General features: G+C 38.9%; 3 protein-coding genes across 4 annotated transcripts in view; all 3 read left to right on the top strand.

Moving 5' to 3' along the window:
• The window catches only part of ttn.2 (titin, tandem duplicate 2), a 177615-nt gene that overhangs the window by 69509 nt on the left and 85050 nt on the right, over positions 1–23056 (top strand). The window contains exons 95-117 of the mRNA XM_076264287.1: positions 7981–8052; positions 8192–8251; positions 8576–8638; positions 8802–8870; positions 9075–9158; positions 9771–9815; positions 12297–12350; positions 12600–12995; positions 13116–13385; positions 13679–13954; positions 14137–14276; positions 14372–14498; positions 14648–14914; positions 15174–15446; positions 16128–16391; positions 17835–17974; positions 18602–18728; positions 18836–19102; positions 19204–19470; positions 20263–20529; positions 20631–20770; positions 21224–21350; positions 22625–22767. Of these exons, the coding sequence (XP_076120402.1) occupies positions 7981–8052; positions 8192–8251; positions 8576–8638; positions 8802–8870; positions 9075–9158; positions 9771–9815; positions 12297–12350; positions 12600–12995; positions 13116–13385; positions 13679–13954; positions 14137–14276; positions 14372–14498; positions 14648–14914; positions 15174–15446; positions 16128–16391; positions 17835–17974; positions 18602–18728; positions 18836–19102; positions 19204–19470; positions 20263–20529; positions 20631–20770; positions 21224–21350; positions 22625–22767 (3938 nt within the window). The remainder of the gene's footprint in view (positions 1–7980; positions 8053–8191; positions 8252–8575; positions 8639–8801; positions 8871–9074; positions 9159–9770; positions 9816–12296; positions 12351–12599; positions 12996–13115; positions 13386–13678; positions 13955–14136; positions 14277–14371; positions 14499–14647; positions 14915–15173; positions 15447–16127; positions 16392–17834; positions 17975–18601; positions 18729–18835; positions 19103–19203; positions 19471–20262; positions 20530–20630; positions 20771–21223; positions 21351–22624; positions 22768–23056) is intronic.
• On the top strand, positions 766–6413 carry LOC143100803 (uncharacterized). Of its 2 annotated transcripts, XR_012981940.1 has the most exons (3): positions 766–1328; positions 5285–5359; positions 5496–6413. XR_012981940.1 is itself a non-coding variant. In XM_076264319.1 (2 exons), exon 1 carries the CDS (start codon positions 1453–1455, stop codon positions 5128–5130), a length of 3678 nt encoding a protein of 1225 aa, XP_076120434.1. In that variant the 5' UTR covers positions 766–1452; the 3' UTR covers positions 5131–5359; positions 5496–6413. The 2 variants fall into 2 exon arrangements, 1 of the variants encoding a protein (XP_076120434.1); XM_076264319.1 differs by having other exon boundaries at positions 766–5359.
• LOC143100945 (uncharacterized) lies at positions 9973–11849 on the top strand. Its single transcript, XM_076264535.1, has 2 exons — positions 9973–9979; positions 10147–11849. Exons 1-2 carry the CDS (start codon positions 9973–9975, stop codon positions 11709–11711), a joined length of 1572 nt encoding a protein of 523 aa, XP_076120650.1. The 3' UTR covers positions 11712–11849.

Here is a 23056-nt window from a genome sequence, read left to right on the forward strand (position 1 = left end):
TGACTTATTCTTTTTGCACTCTTGCGGTCATGTTAGTAGATACTTTTATGTGATCACATTTATGAAAAGTGTCCTTCAAACAATATTTCCATAGTTCCTGTGGAAGTAGAGCCACTGGAGCCATCAAAACCTGAGCCTCAGAGGACCATAAAGGATTCTATAAAACCTAAAGGTACTAAAGTGACTTTCCAGTACACTGACAAAGGATAGCATTTAAAGGAGCTGCATTTATAGTGCTTTAATGTTAGCATTTCTAGTAACTCAGTTTATATCTTGTAAAGTGACTGAGCCCATAGAGCAGAAGGTGCCCTCCAGTGATGTCCCTGTGACTAAACCTACAAAAAAGATTCCTTCAGTCACAGGTATATCTATTGTAATGTACTAGCCAACATTATTTGAAATTACCACTCCTTTGGTGTGTGGTCATGTTCAACATTGAAAACATAAGGCATGGGTCATTACTCAGCTAAATAGCTAAAAGTGACTTGTTCTTTTGAAGAGCCTGAGATTGCTATGAAGACAACCATAATATCAGAGACGACCACCATGGCAGTAGAAGCTACTGCTGAAAGAAAAGAAACTCTGACTAAGAAAGGTACATTCATACTCATGAATTTCATGTGAAAGCAATACATTATACCTTAAACCAAACACACAAAGAGCAGAACGTCGCTATGCACATCTTGAAGTAAGTTCTGTCTACTGTCAAAACATGTCTTTTCACTCGATAGAGTGACTTATTCTTTTTGCACTCTTGCGGTCATGTAAGTAGATACTTTTATGTGATCACATTTATGAAAAGTGTCCCTCAAACAATATTTCCATAGTTCCTGTGGAAGTAGAGCCACTGGAGCCATCAAAACCTGAGCCTCAGAGGACCATAAAGGATTCTATAAAACCTAAAGGTACTAAAGTGACTTTCCAGTACACTGACAAAGGATAGCATTTAAAGGAGCTGCATTTATAGTGCTTTAATGTTAGCATTTCTAGTAACTCAGTTTATATCTTGTAAAGTGACTGAGCCCATAGAGCAGAAGGTGCCCTCCAGTGATGTCCCTGTGACTAAACCTACAAAAAAGATTCCTTCAGTCACAGGTATATCTATTGTAATGTACTAGCCAACATTATTTGAAATTACCACTCCTTTGGTGTGTGGTCATGTTCAACATTGAAAACATAAGGCATGGGTCATTACTCAGCTAAATAGCTAAAAGTGACTTGTTCTTTTGAAGAGCCTGAGATTGCTATGAAGACAACCATAATGTCAAAGACGACCACCATGGCAGTAGAAGCTACTGCTGAAAGAAAAGAAACTCTGACTAAGAAAGGTACATTCATACTATGATTATACCTTAAACCAAACACACAAAGAGCAGAACGTTGCTATGCACATCTTGAAATAAGATGAAATAAGATACTCTGAAAAGTAATGCAGTATGTTAACACCATGTCATGCTTTGTATTACAACTGTTTGGTTGCATATTCTTGAAAATATCTTAGATCTTGAAGCAAATCTTCAGAAGACTAAACCCATTACTTCAATGGCCAACAAGATGTCATTTATGTCAGCTGAAAATGAAAGATCATCTCAAAAAGAATATCTTCATATCAAGCCTTTTTCAACATTGCATCCAGAGGAGTCTTTCAAGGGTCCCAAAGATTTTTTTTCTGAAGAAAAATCCAAAATCGAATCAAAAGAACAGATAATCGCTACAGTGGACAGAAAACCAGACAAAAACTATGTAATGACTCTTAATTTAGCTGAATTGGACATATTTAATAGAACAGCCCCACAGAATGAGTTATACTTTAACGGGGGTCCTTCATCCCCAAATGTTGCATCTGCTGTTCAAAGCAATGCATTTTTAGAGGAAGAGAAGAAAGACATTACTCTTCTGAAACCATCTAGACTTCAATATCAGGACAGGACAGAACAGTCAGAAAGAAAATCAATAACGGCAAAAAGTGTTGCCATTAATGAAGAGCGAAGAAGGACTTGTGATGATGTTGAGGATTCATCAAAAAGCTTTTCTGAGCAACAAGGTGCCTCTATTGCAAGTTACAGAACTGGCAAAGACATTGAAAGTCCCTCAAACATCAGTGGAACTATATGGCAGGATACTGAATCCAAAGAGATTTGGCCTTATACAGATGAAGAAGCTCATATTTATGGTTGTAGAACATTAGGATCAATTCAGAAATTAGATAAGGAGCCTGGAGCAATTCAGCAAAGTTTCCACATTTCTCCTATGAATCAGGCAGTTTCCCCAGAAGCGGTTTTTATGTGTGAGGAAATAGGAGAACCCTCAGATATTTTGCTAAGATACGATGAAACACACAGCAGGAGAAATGAGTTTTATGACACTCAAGATTTTGGCCATGAGCTGCCAGAAAAGGCCTCTGAATATAAAGAAGCATGTAAAGGCCAAGGACAAATTTGTCACCCATCCAAAACCTTTGCCCGTAAGGAAGATTTTCCAGTGAATATAGAAGTCCCTGCAAAAGACTGTATGGAGAGCACACAGACTTTTGAAAGTGTTGAGATGAAGCATCTTCAGAGACCAATCTTTTCATATGTTAAAGAAATGGAAATCACTTGTCCCAAGAATGTAGAATTTCTGACTGTTAAAACAAAATCAACTGAGGAAACAATGTCACCTTTAGAGCCTTCCATCCATGGTACATTAAATACCAAAATTATGCCAAAATCAAAAGAAAAATCTGAAAAATATTCCCTAAAAGATGAAAGTATAGAATCTCTGGAAACAAACATTAACCAGACTGGACCTGCAGAAAAATATCAGATACTACCCCAATTAGGAGACAGAGATACATTAGAGAACATTCAAAACCAGTCCAATTTATCGAGACAATGTAGTCAGATTCTTCCAAAAGATTTATTTGAATTGCACAGTGAACAAACTGAAGTTAATTTAGTGAGAACACCACAACCCAAGAGCACAACCCTAGCCAAATATCAGGGACAGGATCTAGAGAAAGATGAACTACCGATGTTTTCAAGAGAAACAGGGTCAGAACCCATAAAGCCTGATAACCTTTTAGGTTATAATATCGGTTCCAGTTCAAAAACTAACTTTCCTGAACAAATGAGTGTCCGTTTTAAAGAGTCAAGTATCACCAGAAATGAAGACAATAACTCAAATCGAACACCACCTGCAACATTTCCTAAAACTGATCAATTTGGCCATGTAATTTATGAAAAAGTTGTTGGTAGAAATCAAGACACTATTGAGATCGCACCAGAAAAAGACAATCACCTGACAGAACAGTCTCCAGTCAAAAGAAGAATGTTACAAACTCCAGAAACAAGAGAGCTACAAGCAAATGTAAGAATGACTTCTAAAGGACATGAAGTTAGTCCAAACACTGACAGTCATCTCATAAAGGATACTGAAAAAACAAAGTTGTCAAGGAAGAAAGAATCAGATATTGTTGAAACGGAAAGACTTCTCTTTACTGTTAAAAAAATTATGTGCCCAACAATGACTCAGGGCAATGCTATTAGTGGGGATCAGTTAACAAAATCAATAGAAACATTTCATGAAAGTTATTCATTGAGAGATAAAAGTCCTCAAAGTCTTGAAACTATGACTCATGAAGTGGAAAATCTTCCCTCTAGATTGTCAAGTTCATCTGGATCATCAGATAAGAGCAGTGACCAGATTTCAAACAAGCAATTCCAAGAACTAAATATCGAGAAAATTGATATTGAGGGCAATGTTCCCAAAATCCTAACGCAAAAGGAAAGAGGGCAGGAGGTGACAGACATTTTAAGAAAAGCTCTAAAGAAGACTATGAAAACAGTTGAAGGACTACCAAGAGTCAGTGCTATGGATTCTCAAAGTCAAAGTCAAGTCAAAAGCATCCCAGATGATAGAGAACAAATAAAATCAAGAAATTACAATATCAGTCTTGGGTCTACTACAAGGGACAACCTTGCAAAACATGTTGATAGCAGTGGCCAAATTGGCCCAAAGGTATATCAGGAAGCTGTTAGTATGACTCAAGGAACTGATAAAACACTGCCAGAATTTCCAGGAAAGCGAGTGAGTAAGGGATTCTCTCAAAAAGTCTATGAAGAAAGCATAAGTCCTACAAATCTTGAGATAAGTGATGCTGATAGATCAGTCACAACGATAAAGGACCAATGTTTCAATAAAAGATCAGATGTCTCTGAAGATAAAAGCATCTCATTAGTGAGGCAAAGACACTTGATCAAGGAGCCAGTATCCCCTTCAAAGTCTCAGAGCTGTATGACCCCTGGTTCAAGGGATATCCCTCTAGAGGAACTGGGAAATGGATTGAGAGAGAAAGGCATCACCACCCAGGATGGCATTAATGCTGCTAAACATGATGGTTCTACCAAAATATATGACTTTGGTCCTAATATACAATCAAATTCCACTAATCTTGAGAGGGATAGAGTTGATCTAAGGAGAGAAGCTGCAGCAAAACAGAAAGAAACCATGTTGTTGGGAGGAACTGTAGATAGTCATGACAAAATCGAAGTAGAAAAAACCTACAGTAAAGTAGAGCCAACATTAAAATACATCCCCAAATCAAATGTAGACCAAACATTAAAATATAGACTTCAGAAAAGTACTCTATCAACCCAGGTCCTGATTATGTCAGAGACAGACAATGACAGCTTAAAGAAATGTTACTATGGAGAAATAACACCACCAGCTGGAGAGTCTACCAGAAAGGAACTTGAGCACATACATTCTCCTCCTGAGATGGCCACAAGACTGGAAGATGCATCTCCCACCAAAGTCAGTGTTACTCTTGAGAAAAAAATGAAGACTTCAAAACATAAAATGGGAGCTCCTGAAAAAGAGATGGGTCAAAGGCAGGCCGAAATTCCCCCAGCGACCTACCGTATAGGTATCAAAATGTTGTCCTCTTGGGCAGTATTACTTTTTAGAACACTTCTTAAACCACAAAAAAAAAAAAAAAACACTCATTTTGCAACTCATCCGACTGGACACTTTTTGTTTTTTCTCTTGCGTGCATCCAGGAATATAAGCCACCATTCATGTTTACACTTGCTCGTCGTCACTTGCACTGTCATATCTTTCACTCTCCACTACTGTTATTGTTGCAATTAGACACCAACCTTTTGGATTTTTTCACAGTACACTTTCAACTTCTCTCTTGAGATAATACAACCTTATCGTGTCTGTTTTTTTTAATGCAACTCCATGATTTCCTCACAAACCATGTTCGGTGTAGTAATTATACATCTTGCATTATATCCTCAAGTGCCTGAACCAGAGGGGAAAGCTCCTCCAGACAGAAAGCCTGTGGCAACAGTAGAAGAACTTCCTCCCCCAAAAGGTACAGGACCACTGGGGAAATCACTCTTTGAAAAGTCTTTCGCAATGTCAGGTGTCTTTCATCTGTTGTGTCTGTTTCATGTCATGATTGTGGTGTGTTCCATTATCTATACTTTACATGTGTTGCTCTTGGGAAGTTCTTCAACAAGAAAAGAAGGCCTCCCCTGAAAAGAAACACGTACCAGTAAAGGATGATGTCACTCTCCCAAAAGGTACAAAATGTGTACCAGGACGTGTTTGAGTGACAGTTCTTGTTTTGTTTGTCTATCTGTTGTTTCTCTTGTATGTATTACTCTTGTCTTCAGCCTTATGTAATATATATCTCTTGGTTGTCAAGTGCGAGAAGTCGATAGAAAGGTCCCTCTTGAAACTATACCAGTTTCTTTGAAAGAAGACATTTCTCCCCCAAAAGGTACATAATGTGTGCCGGGTTATCTTGCGAAAAATCTTAATCTGTTTCTCCATGCTTTTATGTTTTGTAGTATGTTGATCTGGTACTTAGCCAAGCTCTGTGTGTGTTCTCTTGCGTACATTTACTTACCAAACAGAGAAGAAGGTTCATGAAAGGATTCCTATTTCATTAGAAGAAGTTGCTCCCCCAAAAGTTACAGAAAATGTGCCACAGAATAAATGCACTGACCTTTTCTGTGTCACTTGATACGTGTTCTGTGTATTTGTGTTGTGTTGTTCACGTGTCCTTAGATCTATGTGATTATGTATGTAGTCAGAGAAGGCCATTCTTGATAGACTTTTCCTCAAAAGGCCCAAACACACGATGAGTCTTCAAATGAGCAAAATCTCTTGCTTTGTCTTTGTGTCTTGAATTACTTTGTGATTGTTGTGTTTTCAGTCATTTTTTTGTCTATCATTATAGACGTTATTCTTACTTGTATCATTTCTACTTCTCTGACAATACTAAGTGCCTGAACCAGAGAAGAAGGCTGTTGAAAGAAAACCAGAATCATTAAAAGAAGAGGTTCCGAAAAAAGGTATATGGAATGTGCTCAGGTCTTAAAATGAGCAATGTGTCTTATTTTGTCTGTGCTGTCTATCTTCAATGTGTCTTATTTTGTCTGTGCTGTCTATCTTCAATGTTTATTGTATGTTTTTGTTGTTGTTCTTCTTGTTATTTGCTCTTGTTTGTGGTTACCCTTGTACTGAGCTATATTGTATCTGCCTGTGCTTTTTGTCTGATAACATAAGTGGCAGAACCAGAAAAGAAAGTTCTTGAAACAAAGCAAGTGAAAATAAAAGAAGAGGTTACTCCCCCAAAAGGTACAAAAAAGTGCCGGGGGTCTTGAAATCATCAAAATTTCTTGATTTTATGTGTGTGTTGCTTGTGTTACAGTTTATGTATTCAGTGTATTTTTGTGTGCGTAGTCGTGCTCATCTGCTCTTGGTTTGTGTCTATCTCTACTAACATAAAGTGCCTGAACCAGCAAAGAAACCTCTTGAAAGAAAACCTGAGGCATTAAAAGAAGAGGTTACTCCTCAAAAAGGTATACAAAGAGTGGTCTTGAAACCTCTTCAGTCCCTGTGTTGTTCTTAACTTTGTCTGTTTGTTGTATGTTGTCCACTTGTGTGTCTGCTCACTCTTGTGCTTGATTGCATCTGATTCGCATCTCTTTCTTGTAATGTGCTTCTCACATAAGTGCCTGAACCTGAAAAGAAACCTCTTGAAAGAAAACCTGAGCCATTAAAAGAAGAGGTTACTCCCCAGAAAGGTACATGCAATGTGCCTTGAGTCTTAAAATTAGTTTTATGTCATCATTCAGCTTTCACAAATTGCGGGCATACAATTTGTGTTGTCCTCATTGTGTGACTTTCATTTGCACATGTGCTTAGTTGTGTATGATTTCTGTTTCCCTTTGGCAATGATAAGTGGCTGAACCAGAAAAGAAGGCCCCTTCTGCAAAAACTCCAGTCTCAATAAAAGAAGAAGTACCTCCCCAGAAAGGTATACAGTATGCCAATAATTCTCTTAAAAAAATCTTTGGTCTTATTTGTCTGTACCTCCAACTTGTTGGGTTTTTTGTATGTTTACGATTCACTGTTTGTCTCTGTGTGTGTTGTGTTTTCCATTCATTGTTGTGTTATCTTTATGTCTTGTTATGTCTGAGCCTGAAAATAGGGCACTTTAAAAGTAATTGATTTAGCATAGATCTGTTTTTACTTAGTATTTTTATTCCGTCTAATCTTAAGTGCCTGAGGAGAAAAAGAAGACACCAGTAAAAGAACCTGCAGCACCAAAAGGTACAGCACATATGCTGGGGTATCTTTAAGATTTCTTGTGTGTGTGTGTGTCTTCTGCTCATCATGAGTTGATTGTTTGTTGTTTTCCATGCTTTGTTCGTCTGCTCAGCTTTTTATAACATTATTTCTCTTGGGTAATATCAAGTGCCTGAACCACAGAAGAAGGCTCTTGATACAAAACCGGTGTCCGTAAAACCTGAGGTTGCTCCCCCTAAAGGTACATACTGTGTGCCAAGCTCTTTCTTAGATGTGCTGTCTGTTCTTATTCTTGTTGTCGCTGTCTGTATCTTTCTCTGTGCCGGGTCTTTGTCAGCTTTTAATGTCTTGTGAATTCTCACATTCATACTGCATATGTCTTTTATTATTAAGTACCTGAGCAAGAAAAGAAAACTCCTGAAAAGACTCCTGTGCCAGAGAAAAAGGAAGTTGCCCCGGCTAAAGGTATTATATCTTAGTGAGATTGTGTGTCAGATTGTCGGACACTAGCATGCATCTTTTGTTTATCTTGTGTCTGTGTGTGTGATCTATTTCCATATGAAATACCATCATTTTTGTGACCTTGAAAATCTTCCATTCAAAGTGCCTACCCCTGAAAAGAAACCATCCCCTGAAGCTGCAAAGAAATTGTCTCCACCTCAAGGTACCCTTGTTTTGCATATTTATGTACAAACAGACTTGATCCTTAATGCCCTGGCATCTGTTTATCATTGTTGAATATTCATTGAGTGCATATGTGTGTTTACCATACATTACCCTTTACTTCAGTATGTATGTTTATAATTTCTATTCCTAAAATATTTATATTTCTATTCCTAAACAGACAACAATGATAAACGTTGAGCTATGGGTCATTTAATCTCTTTATCTCAGCCTCGCTAGAGGTGTCACGTCTTCACATCTTATTCTGATCACTCTGATTTGCATTTCCCTTTACATCCCTCCCTTACACTCTCTCAATCCAAAGTACCAAAAGCTGAAAAGAAACCATCTCCTGAACCTGCTGCAAAAAAAGTCTCTCCACCTGAAGGTATGGGAGAGCTGTGGTTTATCTCAGAGGCTCATGCATATGACTATGTTCCAGCATTGCTTTAACAATGCTAAAATTATAGTATTATTAATACGGTAGATAAAAAAACACTGAATCATTTGATTCCCTTTATTTTGACATTACCATTGCTTTATATTTGAAGTGCCAAAAGTTGAAAAGAAACCTTCCCCTGAACTTGCTACAAAGACAGAATCACCTACTGAACTTGAAGGTATGCCAGGGTTGTTGTCAATTCATTAATATCCCACAGTATATTGAATCTCTCTTTGAGATGATCCTTACTATTACTCACTTTTTTAACCCACTTTATCCTGCAACTTACAATTGCAACATATTTTTTTTTTCATGCTGCACTCTTCTTTTTGAAACCTACAAAATATTTTTGCTGACATAATTTACAACGTAATATTTGAAGCTGAAGTGTGGAGAAAGGAGAGTGAAGAAGTCACAGGAAGAGAAATCACAGAGATGATTGAAGCTGAAGAGAGTCAAGAAGAAGGTATCCAACTGAAGATCAAGTTTTTTATAGATTTTTTCCACCTTTTTTCATTACCCATGATTTATAATGCTGCCAATGTCTCCCATTCCCATTCTAATTAGGTTACTATGGCTTCATATGAGTCTTAAGCACCCATATTACTAAATGTTTACTTATTTCTTCATCCACTCCCTGTTCGTTCACATCATCTTATATGCACTGTGTCAACAACAATAATGATGACAGCACTGCACCAACTCTTTTTCACGTCTTTTTTTACTCTTCTTTTTTCTTGTGTTGGTTTTCTGTCTGGGATACCTATTGGTAACCCTCACACCAAGTAGCATGTATCACACTAACAAGCATGACACACAGTTTTATCTCTATTGCTTTTTGATACCTTATTCTTATGCACTTTTCTTACACACTGTTTTGCTAACTTATTCTTAGTACATGATTTTCATTTTGATTGTGTAATCAAAAGCACAATTATGCTTTGTTTCTTTTCTTTGATATAATATAATTTAATATACGCTTTAAACCACATTTGGCACCAAATAGGATTGCCTATTCTGATATCATAACTGCAATTATTATTGTTTGACTTTTGTGAAATATTAATCCCTACACTAGATGGTGGAAAAGGACCTGTTTCTGCACCTGGACCAGTTAAGAAAGGTATGACCATTATAAACAATTAATTCATGATCACTACTGATCACATGATGTTTTCCTTACTGTTGATTTAATTTAGATATATAAACCATTTGAGCCTTATTCTATGATATACTGTATCTCAATGTGGGCTGACTGGTGTGCATACTGCTGATTGTCCATGAAAGGCATTGTATAGTTATTTATGTTTGAGGCATAAGTGGTGGTGGTGGTGTGAATGGGCTTACGCTTTGAAAATCTAAATGTCTTGTTTTTTGTGTGTTTTAAGTGTTTTATAAATGTTTGTATGTGATTTGATGTCTTTATTGTCAATCTGCAAATCAAAACTTTGAAGGCAAAGTTCAGGTCAAAGAAGAGGAAAGCTTTGTGGTTCCAACCTTGAAGAAAGTTGTGAAGATAACCGAGACTAAGGAAGAAACACAGGAATCTCTAAAGCTGAAGAAAGTGTCTAGGATTCCCACCGATGAATCACAAACGGCTGAAGCGTTAAAGCTCAAGCCAGTAATAAAGCCTGAGGTTCATGAGGAGGAGAGGGTTTACTCCAAAGCCGTCACAGAGGTTTACGTTAAAGAAACCCATGAGGCAGAGATCAGAATCGAAACATATGAAACAATCAAAAGGCCAGACAGGACACCTCTGGACAGGGAAAAGAGAGGACCAGATGAGCACGATCAGGCTAAGAAACCTAAAGAGGTGCCAACTAAAGACACCACTGAAGAGCGTCCTGTGCCTCAGAAGAAAAAGCCAGAGGTGGAGAAAGGCAAAGAAGACAAACCTGGTTTGAAGAAAACACCAAAGGCACCAAAGGAAGATTCACCTAAAGAACCCAGTTTAGCACTGAAGAAAGTATCAAAGTTACCATCCGATGCTAAAGAGCCAGAAACTGTGAAGCTTAAACCTTTTGAGAAACCAGGTAAACCAGAACCTGAACCGGAAAAGACAAAGAAAGAGGACCAAAAATATCAACCTATTGAAATAGGCCAGCGACCTCAGAGAGATGAACAAGTAAAAGAACCAGTTGCTCCAAAGAAGAAGGAAGAGCCTAAACCAGAACAAAAGGAAAAAGACATTGCAAAGAAACCTGTTGAAAAAGTCCCCACGGATGAGAAAACTCCAGATGATAAGCTACGCCTTGGAAAGGCAAAAAGAATTCCTTCAGAAGATCAGGAAATCGAAAAGGTTCAACTGAAACCATTTGCAAAACCAGCAACTAAAACAGATTCCCCTGCTGACAAAAAGGTCCCAGAACCTAAGGAAACAAAACCCACTGAAATTAAGAAACCTACTCGGACTCCGAGAGATGAAACACCTGAGAAGGAACCTGAGAAGGTAAAGAAACCTGAATTGCCTACTGAGCTAGAGAAGAAACCCAGTCCCAAGATCATTCCTCTGAAGAAGAAGGAACCAACTCCAAAGGAGGAGGAAAAACCTGTACAGCTAAAGAAGGTTGAACAGCGGCCTAAGGCCGAAACACCAAAAGAGAAAGAGGTGGAGAAGCCAAAACTGAAACCTGTGGATGCTGTACCAGTGGAGAAAAAGCCCAGTGTTGATACTAAGAAGATGCCTAAAAAGGTATCACCCAAAGATTCTATTGAGGGTGTCACCTTGAAGAAGGTTCCACAGAAAATTTCACCTAAAGAGGAAAAGACTGAACCTGAAAAAGCAAAAGGAGCCCCTATGATAAAAGAGTTGTCTCCAAGTGCCGTGAGGCTAAGGAAGATATCGACTCAGCAAGAAGAAGAAGTAGAGGAACTAGAGCATGAGCCTGAAGAAGATGATGACGAAGAGGAGTGGGGATGGGAACTTGCTCCTCGCGAAAGCTATGGCTCTGAAGATCTGGAAGAAGGGGCTCTTGAGACTCCGGGGACGGTCCGACGAGGTGAGAGAGGGTGGCTGTGAGTCCTCACCACTGAATGCCTCATCTTCACCGTGATTGGACAATAAACCGACCCTTTTTCCATCGCGCGTAATCCTCATCACCATTTCCATCTTCACTGTCTTTTGTTGAAACATTCTTAACATCATCTGTTTTTAATTGTGGTCCTTGTCCTCATTATATGTCATCATGTGACTGTAAACCATTATGTCTCTTTCCCCACGTATATATCATTCTGTGACTGTAAGCCATTATGTTTCTTGTCCTCACGTATGTCATCCTGTGACTGTAAGCCATTATGTCTCTTGTCCCAACTTATATGTCATCCTGTTATTGTAAGCCATGTCTGTCCCAATGTCTCTTCCTGTTGTCTGTCATTGTAATACTTTGTTTATAATTACTTTATCATGGAGGTCATATAAGCAACCTAACCAATCATTGCATTAATATTTGGCATGATCCCTTCATCTTTACTCTAAAAATGTCTTTAGCCATTGTTTCTGTGTCCTTCCATCCAGAATGTTTGTATCCATATGAAACAGACTGTTTTTAGTGTGTAGACATGTTAACAATACCTGGAAATAATTTGTTATATTGTAACAATCCAGAGGGAACTCCTAAAGATACAGGAGCAGCAGGTGGAAGAGGAAGAGGCTTAAAACGTGAGTCTTGCTGTAGAAAAAAATCATATGCTCTGTTAGTTGCATGCAACATTTACTTTTCTTATGGTATACTCAATCTGCTAGATCTGTGAAGTGTTTGAACATGATCAGAGGAATTTATTGTATGCAAAAAAATATTCCATGGAATCTTTTGAAAATCTTGTGGTTAATACATGTGACTGGGTGACTATATGGGTAGTGTGTTTAAATGAAAGAGGAAGTAATTAAATGTCTTCTTGTGCATTTCAGCAAAACAAACTCCATCCCCAGGAGAAGGTAGAGGCAGAGGCCTGAAACCTGGAGGTGGAGGCAAACCTCCAGAGGAGCCACCATTCGCTGGATTCCAGCTGAAGGCTGTCCCACTGAAATTCATCAAGGAGCTCAAAGACATTGTGTTGTCAGAGGCCGAGTCGATTGGTACCTCTGCTGTGTTTGAGTGTGAGGTGTCGCCCTCCACTGCCATCACCACATGGATGAAGGATGGCAGCAACTTGAGGGAGAGCCCTAAGCACAAGTTCACCTCTGACGGCAAAGACCGCAAACTGGCAATTATTGACGTCCAACTCTCTGACCGCGGTGAATACACTTGTGTGGCTACGCTTGGCAAAAAGGAGAAGACCTCAACTGCCAAGCTCATTGTGGAAGGTAGGCGTACACAGAGCACTGTGTGCAAAGACATAGGCATTCACATCTGTAAAATTATTCCAGACCTTACTCAAACCCTTTTGATATGAATGACAAAACATCTCGTCTTTTCTTTTACAGAGCTGCCAGTGAAATTCGTGAAGACACTTGAGGAGGAAACGTCTGTTATGAAGGGACAGCATCTGTACCTGACCTGTGAGTTGAACAAGGACAAGGAGGTGACATGGAAGAGAAAGGGCACACCTTTTATAACAGTCCCTGGAAAAATCCAAATAGCTTCCATTGGACTGCAACGTGCTGTGACAATCCAGAACGCTCAAGAAGAGGATGCTGGACTTTACGTATGCGAGTGTGAAAATATCCAGACAGAGTCAAAGGTCAAAATCATTGGTAAGGGTTTACTGACTTTCACAGTTTAATATTGTGATTACACTCTAAAAATATTTGTGGACACAGTTTAACACAGTCAAGTAATCTTGTGGCTTTGACTGAGTTAAGTAATTTCAATGTGTAATAAACTGGTATTAAACTTGACACTACAGTATGCATATATTAACACAGTTAAAGGAACAAGATGACCTGACTGGGTTAAATTGAGTCAGTCTTCTTTTATACAAATCCACACTTATATGTTTAACTTACTTTCAACCAAAACACCTAACACATATCTGTATCCACTGCAGAAATCATCAAAGACTGGTTAGTGAGACCACTGAAAGACCAGCATGTGAAGCCTAAAGCTACTGCCACATTCAAGTGTGAACTCTACAAAGACACCCCAAATTGGAAGTGGTTCAAGGGGGATGAGGAAATCCCTAACGATCCAACAGATAAAACAGAGGTTACGAAGGATGGTAAAGAGCTTACTTTGACCATCAAAAATGCAGCCCCTGGTGATGTTGCAGAGTATGCCATGGAAGTAGAGGGTCGTAGATACACTGCAAAGCTGACACTTGGGGGTATGCCAAATATTTTATTGAGTGGATGAGTTCATGTATTTGTTGTAATAAATACTGTGATAGAATACTAACTAAATGGAGCACATCATCTTGATCAAGATTTTTTTATTATTATTAAGGTGAGTTTGTTGGCTCAGGCACAACTTTTGTATTTATTTTGCCCATTGTATTATCTTCTACAGAGCGTGAAGCTGAGATCCTGAAGCCTCTGTCTAGTATTGAAGTTGTGGAGAAAGAGGAGGCCAACTTTGACACTGAAATTTCAGAAGAGGATGTTCCTGGAGAATGGAAACTTCAGGGACGAGTTCTGCAGAGATCACCAGTGAGATCTCACCTTCAATTGTCTATGTATCGATTTTCAAATGTAATGAACTGTATGTGTTAATGCTGTTCATATTTTTTTTCCTTTCAATAAAGACATGTGACATCAGAGCAGAGGGTGCCAAGAGATTCCTCACTCTAAAGGATGTTCAGCTTGACCAGTCTGGTGAAGTGTCATATCAGGCTCTGAATGCCATCACCACTGCAATGCTCACAGTCAAGGGTGAGTTGGTTCAGAAGCTGTTGAGTAGGTGTATGTTGTATGTTAACCGGTGTTCTATGCCACATTTCTTTAAACAGGTAAGGGTAATGTGAGCTGAATAGAAAAAAAAAAGAAATGTGATCTGTGTAACTCTTGTTCGCACCTCTCAGAAATCGAAATGGAGTTCACTGTCCCTCTGAAGGACATTTCTGTGCCTGAAAAGAAACAGGCAAAGTTTGAGTGCACCATCACTAAGGATGTGTCAAAGGTGATGTGGCTCAGAGGGTCTGACATTGTAACCTCAGATGCAAAATATGATATCATTGATGATGGGAAAAGGCACATGTTGGTTATAAACCACTGTGAGTTTGATGATGAGGGCGAGTACACTATTGAAGTGTTGGGCAAAAGGTCAACCGCTAAACTCACGGTAGAGGGTAAGTTGTTTGACACCTTAGTCATATAACTCAAATAAACTTTGATTAAATGTTTAAAGCTTAGCTAAGCTAAGCTAAACATAAATGTCTTCTTCATTAAATGTTTAAAATACTGATTTAAATAATTCAGTTATTAATAAATGATAAATGTATATAAATATTAAATAATAAATTAATTCAACTGATAATTCTAAAAGGTCTAGTGCACTGTCAGTTAATGGAAACTGAAACTGTTATGCACTGAACAAATACATTATAGGCATGAGGCTCAACTTCACCACACCATTAAAGGATCAAACTGTGAAGGAAGGTAACATAGCTCGGTTTGAGCTTGAACTCTCACATGAGAATGTTCCCATTACATGGTACAAAAATGAAACGAAACTCCATCCGAGCCGAACGGTGTTAATCCATGTTGATGGAAAGAAACATGTATTAGAAATAAAGGATGTCACTCTAGATGACACCTGCCAAATTAAGGCAGAGGCAGAGACTAAAGGAATATCTACAACGGCAAACTTGATGGTCCTAGGTAATCCCATTTTGTTCTGCACTTTATTTTCTCTATCTCTCTCACTCTCTCTTTTGCTGTGTGTATGTCCAAGTCACAAGCTCATGTTAACTTCTGTGACAATGAGTCACACGATCAAAGTAAACATTGTTGCTGCTGTTAATGAAATAGATATGCCCTTATATATTTGATGATAAACGTATATAATTCATAATGTATATAATTAATAACTTATATAATTAATTCATTGTGAACTTCATCTCTAATGCATGAAATAAATGATACTTTCTCATGTGAATGTGCCCATTTCATGGTCCAAAAACGAAACTAAATTCCATCCACGCAGAATGGTGTTAATCCATGTTGATGGAATGAAAACACATATTAAAAATAAAAGAGGTCACTTGACATGATATATGCCAAACAGCGGCTAGAAGAATATCCACAAACTCAAACTTAACGGTCATACGTAACCTTTCGTTTTTTTTGTTTTTTACCATGTTTTTTTTTTTACATTCTTCCTAACACTCCCGCTCTGTTGCTTACTGCTGTGTGTATTTCCTATTTTTTTTCCTCAATGTGTGTGTAGTGCTAGATTTAATCTTGCTCCGTGGCAATTTCATTCCTGAATTGCTTTGCTCTCCTGCAGACAGAGATGGATACAGTCTTCCCTCTCTAAACCTTATGACTTTTATGTTCCAGAGGGCGAAGCACGCTTCGTCGTAAAATTGCAAGATTATACAGCAGTTGAAAAGGATGAGGTTGTCCTGGACTGTGAGTTGAACAAAGATGTCCCAGTGAGATGGTTTCATAATGAGGCAGAAATCAAGGCCTCAAAGATGGTGACAATAAAGACTGAAGAGAAACGACGGATACTGACAATTAAGAGAGTGGGAGACAAAGATAAAGGTCAATACGTGTGTGACTGCAAAACTGACAAGACCTTGGCTAATCTCAATATCGAAGGTAGGCACTTTCAGCAGTGTGCAGATCCCTCCCTGTTAACCGTCCCGGATCTTTATACCAGAAGCACTCCAGTGTTGACTGAGCTGCACAGCCTTCTGTTTTCACTCTGCTGTGCACAGAAAACAACCTTTTGGAACCACAAAAATGCCATGTGTTTTGGACTGTCTTTGAGACATAGTGGAATGCAAACAGGTTTCCCATTACTACTGGTTTTTGAGATCACATTAAAGTAATTTTTAATATCGCCACAGTAACAATCCCACATCCATTTACTGGACACTGTTGAAGATAAAGGCTGTTTTTTCATTTTTTACCAGTTATACATGCCAAATGTATCACACTATAGTTTACAGACTCTAAAGCTTGAAGAAAGTAGTCTGTTTAGATAAATGAGTTCCATTACATAAGTGCTACAGTCATTGGGAATACACTGCTTCCACCATTTCTCTAAGGCAAGGTCCACTTTCATGGCATGGATGATCTTAACTTCACTTGGTGCAACCAAAAAGACCTTGAGGATTTCTCTTGTTTCAGCCAAGACATGCACCCCTCACTGCGTGTATTAACATGGAATAAATCACCATTTCTGCATCTGCAACCACCCAGTATGGTGTCCCCACTTGAATGCCTCTTCTACTCAAATGTCACATCCTACGTTATGTTGACATTGTCACTTCTTTTTTTAATGCATACGCCTATATCATTTTTGTTGTCTTTATGATCTTTGTGTGTTCTAGTGTTTACTTGTGTCCTCTTTGCATTTCCATAAAGGGAATTCATTCATAGGCCATTCCTATAAAATACTCAGATCACTATCAGCTCATATCACTGATGCTTCAATCCTTGAAATAATATGCAATTAAATACCTGAGATTGAAGATTTTATCTACCCTTGGAGGAAGTCTCTATAGCTATCTCAGGAAAATATTGAGCAACGTGGGGTTGTGCAACCACTGTAGCAACCGTGTAGAGCCCATTTAACTATGATAGTTGCTCAATAATGCTTTTTGGGAAGCACACCCATGATGGGGATTGCCTGTTCCCTGTAATGTGATATCAGCATTCATATTCCCTTTTCCCATAAAAAGAAAATAGTTGTTAATTTTTATATAGATAATTTTTCTTCTGATTTTCTGAGATGATTATTAGTGCATCTTGCCTACTACTTTATTCCAAGGCCAAAAACAAATGATCTAAAAAAAAGGAAAGGAAAATGCAAAGAGGACAGAAGCTACACTATTTCTCTTGTTTTTATATTGGTGATGTAAAAGCACACCAATGTCTCTTCCGCTCTTTGCCTGGACTTTGGTATATGGGTATGGACATATACCACTTCACAAAAACCGACGAAAAGCCAAAGACAACATGGCTCATATCTCATGAGCACTCCATAGTGTCTTTAAGCATGGATTTGTTTTAACGGAACATACCTTTTATTGGCAGCACGTGACATCAAAGTGGTTAAGCCCATGTATGGTGTTGATCTCTTTGATGGAGAGACAGCCCGTTTTGAGGTTGAGCTCTCTGAGGATGATGTACATGGCCAGTGGAAACTGAATGGAGAAGTCCTTACTCCTTCAGCTGTAAGTATAGAAAGAGCATTGTTATTTTTATGGTAGATCAGACAGTTTCATTCCTATCAGTGTCTAAGTGTATTGCCAGTCAAGACCTTAATCTACAGCGTTCCCATAGTCATTGACAACTGGGATTTTAGAATACTAGGCCAGGCCTGGATTGTCTCTCTAATTTCTTGAAAGTTTTGGGAAAGTCTTTTCATTTTGTTATATCTAGGTGTAGCAAAATGACTTATGTTATTGTACTGTTCTATGGATAATGTTAAGTAATAATATCTGCAGTATTAAAAAGTTCCCATTTGAATTGATGTAGCCTAATTAGCCTATTAGCGAAGGAATGAAAAGTGTTATTTAATTTTCATTAATTAATTAGAATTAATTAATTAGGCCCAGTTTGTTGAATAACGTACTCAAGTACTCGTTCTGCGTGGAAATTTCATTAAGGGTCCCTGAAAGGATTTAATAGTTGGGAAATAGGTGGGAACCCTGAATTTAATTACTAGCAGCAAGACTTTGTATTTAGTGAGTAATAGAACCGCTGATTAAACTCTGCCATCTTGTTTGTGGATAGTTGGGGCAACTGATGTTGATAGAGTTATTATTTACATTTTTATATTATTTTTCTTGCGCATCCAGGATGTTGAAATTATTGAGGATGGAGCAAAGCACACCTTAATACTGTATAACTGCAAAGTTCCCCAATCCGGGGAGTTAACCTTCCATGGAGCAAATGCCAAATGCACAGCAATTCTGAAAGTAAAAGGTAATCCCGTTATCATCCGTAATATTCAATCACTTTTCAGATTTAAGACTTTATACATTTTAAGGTGTGAATCATGCCAATCCATTCTACATCCTTGCTGATTCCAGAGATTCCGGTGACTTTCATTACACCTTTGAGTGACGTGCATGTGTATGAGAAAGATGAGGCGAGGTTTGAGTTGGAGGTGTCCAGAGAGCCCAAAACTTTCCGCTGGCTCAAAGGAACTCAGGAGCTTGAGAATGATGACAAGTTTGAGATCATTCAAGATGGGAAAAGGCACACTCTAGTGGTGAAGGCGGCTGGCTATAGTGATGAGGCCAAGTATGCCTTTGAGGCAGAGGACAACAGAACGTCAGGCAAACTTATCATTGAAGGTAGGTTGAGTAGATGTTCCAGACAGAAAATCAGGTTTAGGGTTAAGGATTAGGATTGAGGATCATGTTTTCAGTTTGATCATATTTGTTCCTTTTTTCAGGCATTCGTCTTGAATTTGTCAAGCCCATTAAGGATGTGACCGTGAAGGAGCGCGAGACTGCGGAGTTCAAAGTTGAACTTTCGCATGACAATGTACAGGTCACATGGTACAAGAATGACAAGCGCCTGCACCCCAGCAAATTGGTGCACATGTCAGATGATGGCAAAGTCCACACCCTCTCCTTCAAGGAAGTGTCCATTGATGACACTTCCCTGATTAAAGCAGAGGCTCTCGGAAAGACCTCAGAGGCCATGCTCACTGTTCTGGGTGAATATGTTAGATATTCCTTAGGTCAGCGTTTCTCAAACTATGGACTGCGGACCAGTGCCAGTCTGTGTCAAGGAAACTGCTGGACCACAAAGCCAGCAATCATCTTTATATGCCTATGTGCTCCACTGTTTACTACATAAAGCCCGGTGTTGTGTTTTCTGACATTCACTCTTTTGCTTAAAATGAAGTTCAATAAAAAGCATTTCAATATTTTCTCCATGACCCATGGAAGTCGATGGGCATGGACTATTAATTCCACTCCCATTTTGGGAAGTTCTCCCCATACACACAAACATGCTGAGTAACGTCATGAAATGTTTAAAATTGTAAATGAGGGAAGTTCTCCCCATACACACAAACATAACATAATGAAATGTTTAAAATTGTAAAATAATATCTTTAATAGTAATCTATGGGCACAAAGGTCAACAATGACAATAATAATAATAATAATGCAACAAATTATAGTGATCATAAATGTAACACTATATTGAAAATTCAACCAGTCACAACATTGAGTTTGATGGACCTGAAAGTAGTGCAATACTAATGACCAGCAACAGTGCTGTATAAATTGACAGGCTATAAATGCAAAACAACAGAAAATGTGTGCCTTTCCCTATAAGTCATTGCCTTTCCCTTTGAGTCTAGAACTATATAATAATGTTATATTCTTCCTTAACTTGTCTTCGTGTGTTTTTTTTTCTCCTGTTTGGAAAAACACTGGCTCCTTTTCAGAATATATTTTGTTGCTGGGATTAATATTTTTCCTTTCTACTGATCTTTTAGAGGGAGATCCTTACTTTACGACTAAGCTTCATGACTACACAGCTGTTGAGAAGGATGAAGTTATCCTGCACTGTGAAGTGAGCAAGTCCCATGCTGAGGTGAAATGGTTCCATGATGGCAAGGAGCTTACCCCCTCCAAGAATGTCCAGATCAAATCCGATGGAAAGACGCGCACTCTTACATTAAAGATAGCTGAGAAGACCAACACTGGTGAATACACCTGTGACTGTGGTTCTGACAAAACTACCGCTAAATTGAACATTGAAGGTATGGGCTTCACGCGCACAATTTGTCAGTCTCTACAAAGTACACATTATGTCACACTGACCTAACTTGATGCCTTTCTCGAAATACGTCTGTCTTCACAGAACGTGACATCAAGGTTGTACGCCCCCTGTACAGTGTTGAAGTAATTGAGACAGAAACTGCCCGATTTGAGACTGAGATCTCTGAGGAAGATGTTCATGGGAAATGGAAGCTATTGGGAGAGACCCTTCACTCATCTCCTGTAAGTGTCTTGCAACATTATATAAAATGAGAATCTGTGGACATTCAAACATGTCGATTACAAGAATAGTATTTTCTATGACACATGTATTAGCCAATCAATGGCATCGTAGAGAGGACATTTTATCAGTTGGGCAAGGACAGCTCCTCTTACTTAATTTATGAATGCACATATTTTTAGCTTGTAAAAGCTGGCAAGTGGGCTGTTAATTTATCCCCTGAAATTTATCCTCTGGTAAATCACAACATCATTCAAGGTTACTAGAATTGTTTTCTTAGATGTACTTACTAATTTAGGCCTTGTAAGTTGTTTTGTATCACTTGCTATGCTGCAGCCAGAATGTATCTACGTATTGGAAAGATTCAAGCTAATAAAAGCAAGAGGTCCTTATATGTAATTAAAAATCAAGTTAGTCATATGGAGATCAGCTACAGTATCCCATTTCACCTTTAGGACGTTGAGATTAAGGAAGAGGGAACCAAGCACATACTGATCCTCTACAACGTGCGCAAGGATATGGCTGGAGCAATCGACTTCCATGCTGCAAACGCCAAGTCCAATGCCCAGCTGAGAGTTAAAGGTGAGAACCACATAACACACATTGTAAGACACTCTGCATTCACAAAGGATTAAGTCTCCCAGCACGAAGACCTATTTTCTTTCTATGACCATTATCATTTAGCCTAGAAATCTAGGCTAAATTACATTTGCTGCCAGGGCTAGTCTAGCAACTCTCCGTTGGCTTGTGAGCTCCAGAAATCGAAACTTAATCAGGCCAATGAAATCGTGTATAGAGTCGTTAGGTGGGCTTTACATAGTGATTGATGGCAGAGTTGCAACGGTTTGGCTTGAATTCCCTGCTACTTGAAAACAAATAAAATGGATGTTGCTGCTGGCGAACAGTGTGACACGAGTTAAGCTTTTATTAAGTTGGTAAACGTTTGAACTAGCCAACTAGCTCCGCTGGTGGGAAACACATGGGACTCATAGCGCTGCCGCTGTCCTATTGCGTGCAGAGGGAATTTGAAAGACAACTGATTATCCCGCCCCTCGGACTGAGCACTGCAAACGGTGAGTGCCCAGACCCTACATTTTAATGTGGGTCTGGCTCGTCAGGCTAATTATCATTAGTATCAATCTATCATTAGTATCAAACATTACTTTTCAGCTATGAAGGTACTGTTACTATGGTATCTGTTCAATCAAACAATACTCTGCCAAATGGGTTTCCATTTTAAGTAGGTGTTGAAAGTGTTTTTATGAGTTGTTTATTAGGGGGATTTAAGGTTGGCATACTTTTAATTTCTAAAATGCCTGAGCGGACCATACATTTTGTTGTAAAATGCCTCCCTTACAAAACATGGATGAACTGTTATGAAAGTTAAGTCATCCCTATGATGTCAGCACTTTTTTTTAAATTGGGTAACACCGACCCCGACATTCTCCTTTTCTTGGAAAATTCCAGAGGGTTGATTGACGGCAACAGATTGCCAACCTGGGTAACTTGGCAGGGGGTTGGTTGACGGCCAATCCGGTGTTGTGGCTATTTTAGAAGCTACATGCCTTATCTAGCGTGGCTCCGGCAGTGATTGGCAGAGGTTCAACTTGCCTCCCACCACTGACGTTTTTTTGCTGACCATATACATCTTAAGGAAACTCAATATGCAAATGAAGGAGGCCCCCCCAATGACAAGTCCCCCTGCGACAGAATCCCCACTTGTCCTGGAGGCTTACGGGCTCTAGAGCAGTGGCCTGTTGTCAGCCGGACAGCGAAATGTGGATTTGCAGTTAAGGATTTACCGGTGTCTCTCAGGAATTGGGGTTGACTAACAATGTCTTCTCCTCAATCCAAAGCACGGGTGATAGGCCTCATGAGGCCTCTGAAGGATGTTACAGTCACTGCTGGAGAGACTGCCACCTTTGACTGTGAACTCTCCTATGAGGGCATAACTGTGGAATGGCTCCTTGGGGGTACCAAGCTGGAACCAAGCGACAGGGTAAGTTCAAAGTTTATATCAGCTGCAGACGTGGTGTCAAGATCAGTGTTCACTGGAATATTGACATGTGGTTTTAGAAATATTTATGATAGCTTTTCATTTTTTATTGAATTTCTGAAGGTTCATTAATTGTGATTAGTTCCTATCAAAGATTGATGCCCTCCCCTCTGCCTTAGCAGGTGCACAGAGTACTTGCATGTTCTGTCAACATTGTTGTTGTTTTTCAGTGGCATGAGCAAGGAAGGGCTTGTTTAAACAACTTACTTTAAACAAACAAGTTCTAACTTTA

Source organism: Alosa pseudoharengus, unplaced genomic scaffold (genome assembly GCF_046254945.1).
Source record: "Alosa pseudoharengus isolate Yale_2024_CS ecotype anadromous, Long Island Sound unplaced genomic scaffold, YU_APseudo_1.1 YU_APseudo_1.1_scf_3, whole genome shotgun sequence".
Lineage (NCBI taxonomy): Eukaryota > Metazoa > Chordata > Actinopteri > Clupeiformes > Clupeidae > Alosa > Alosa pseudoharengus.

Bases quoted from the DNA above. Each gene is read 5' to 3' on its own strand.
- LOC143100803 (XM_076264319.1), top strand. From the start codon at position 1,453: ATGCTTTGTATTACAACTGTTTGGTTGCATATTCTTGAAAATATCTTA.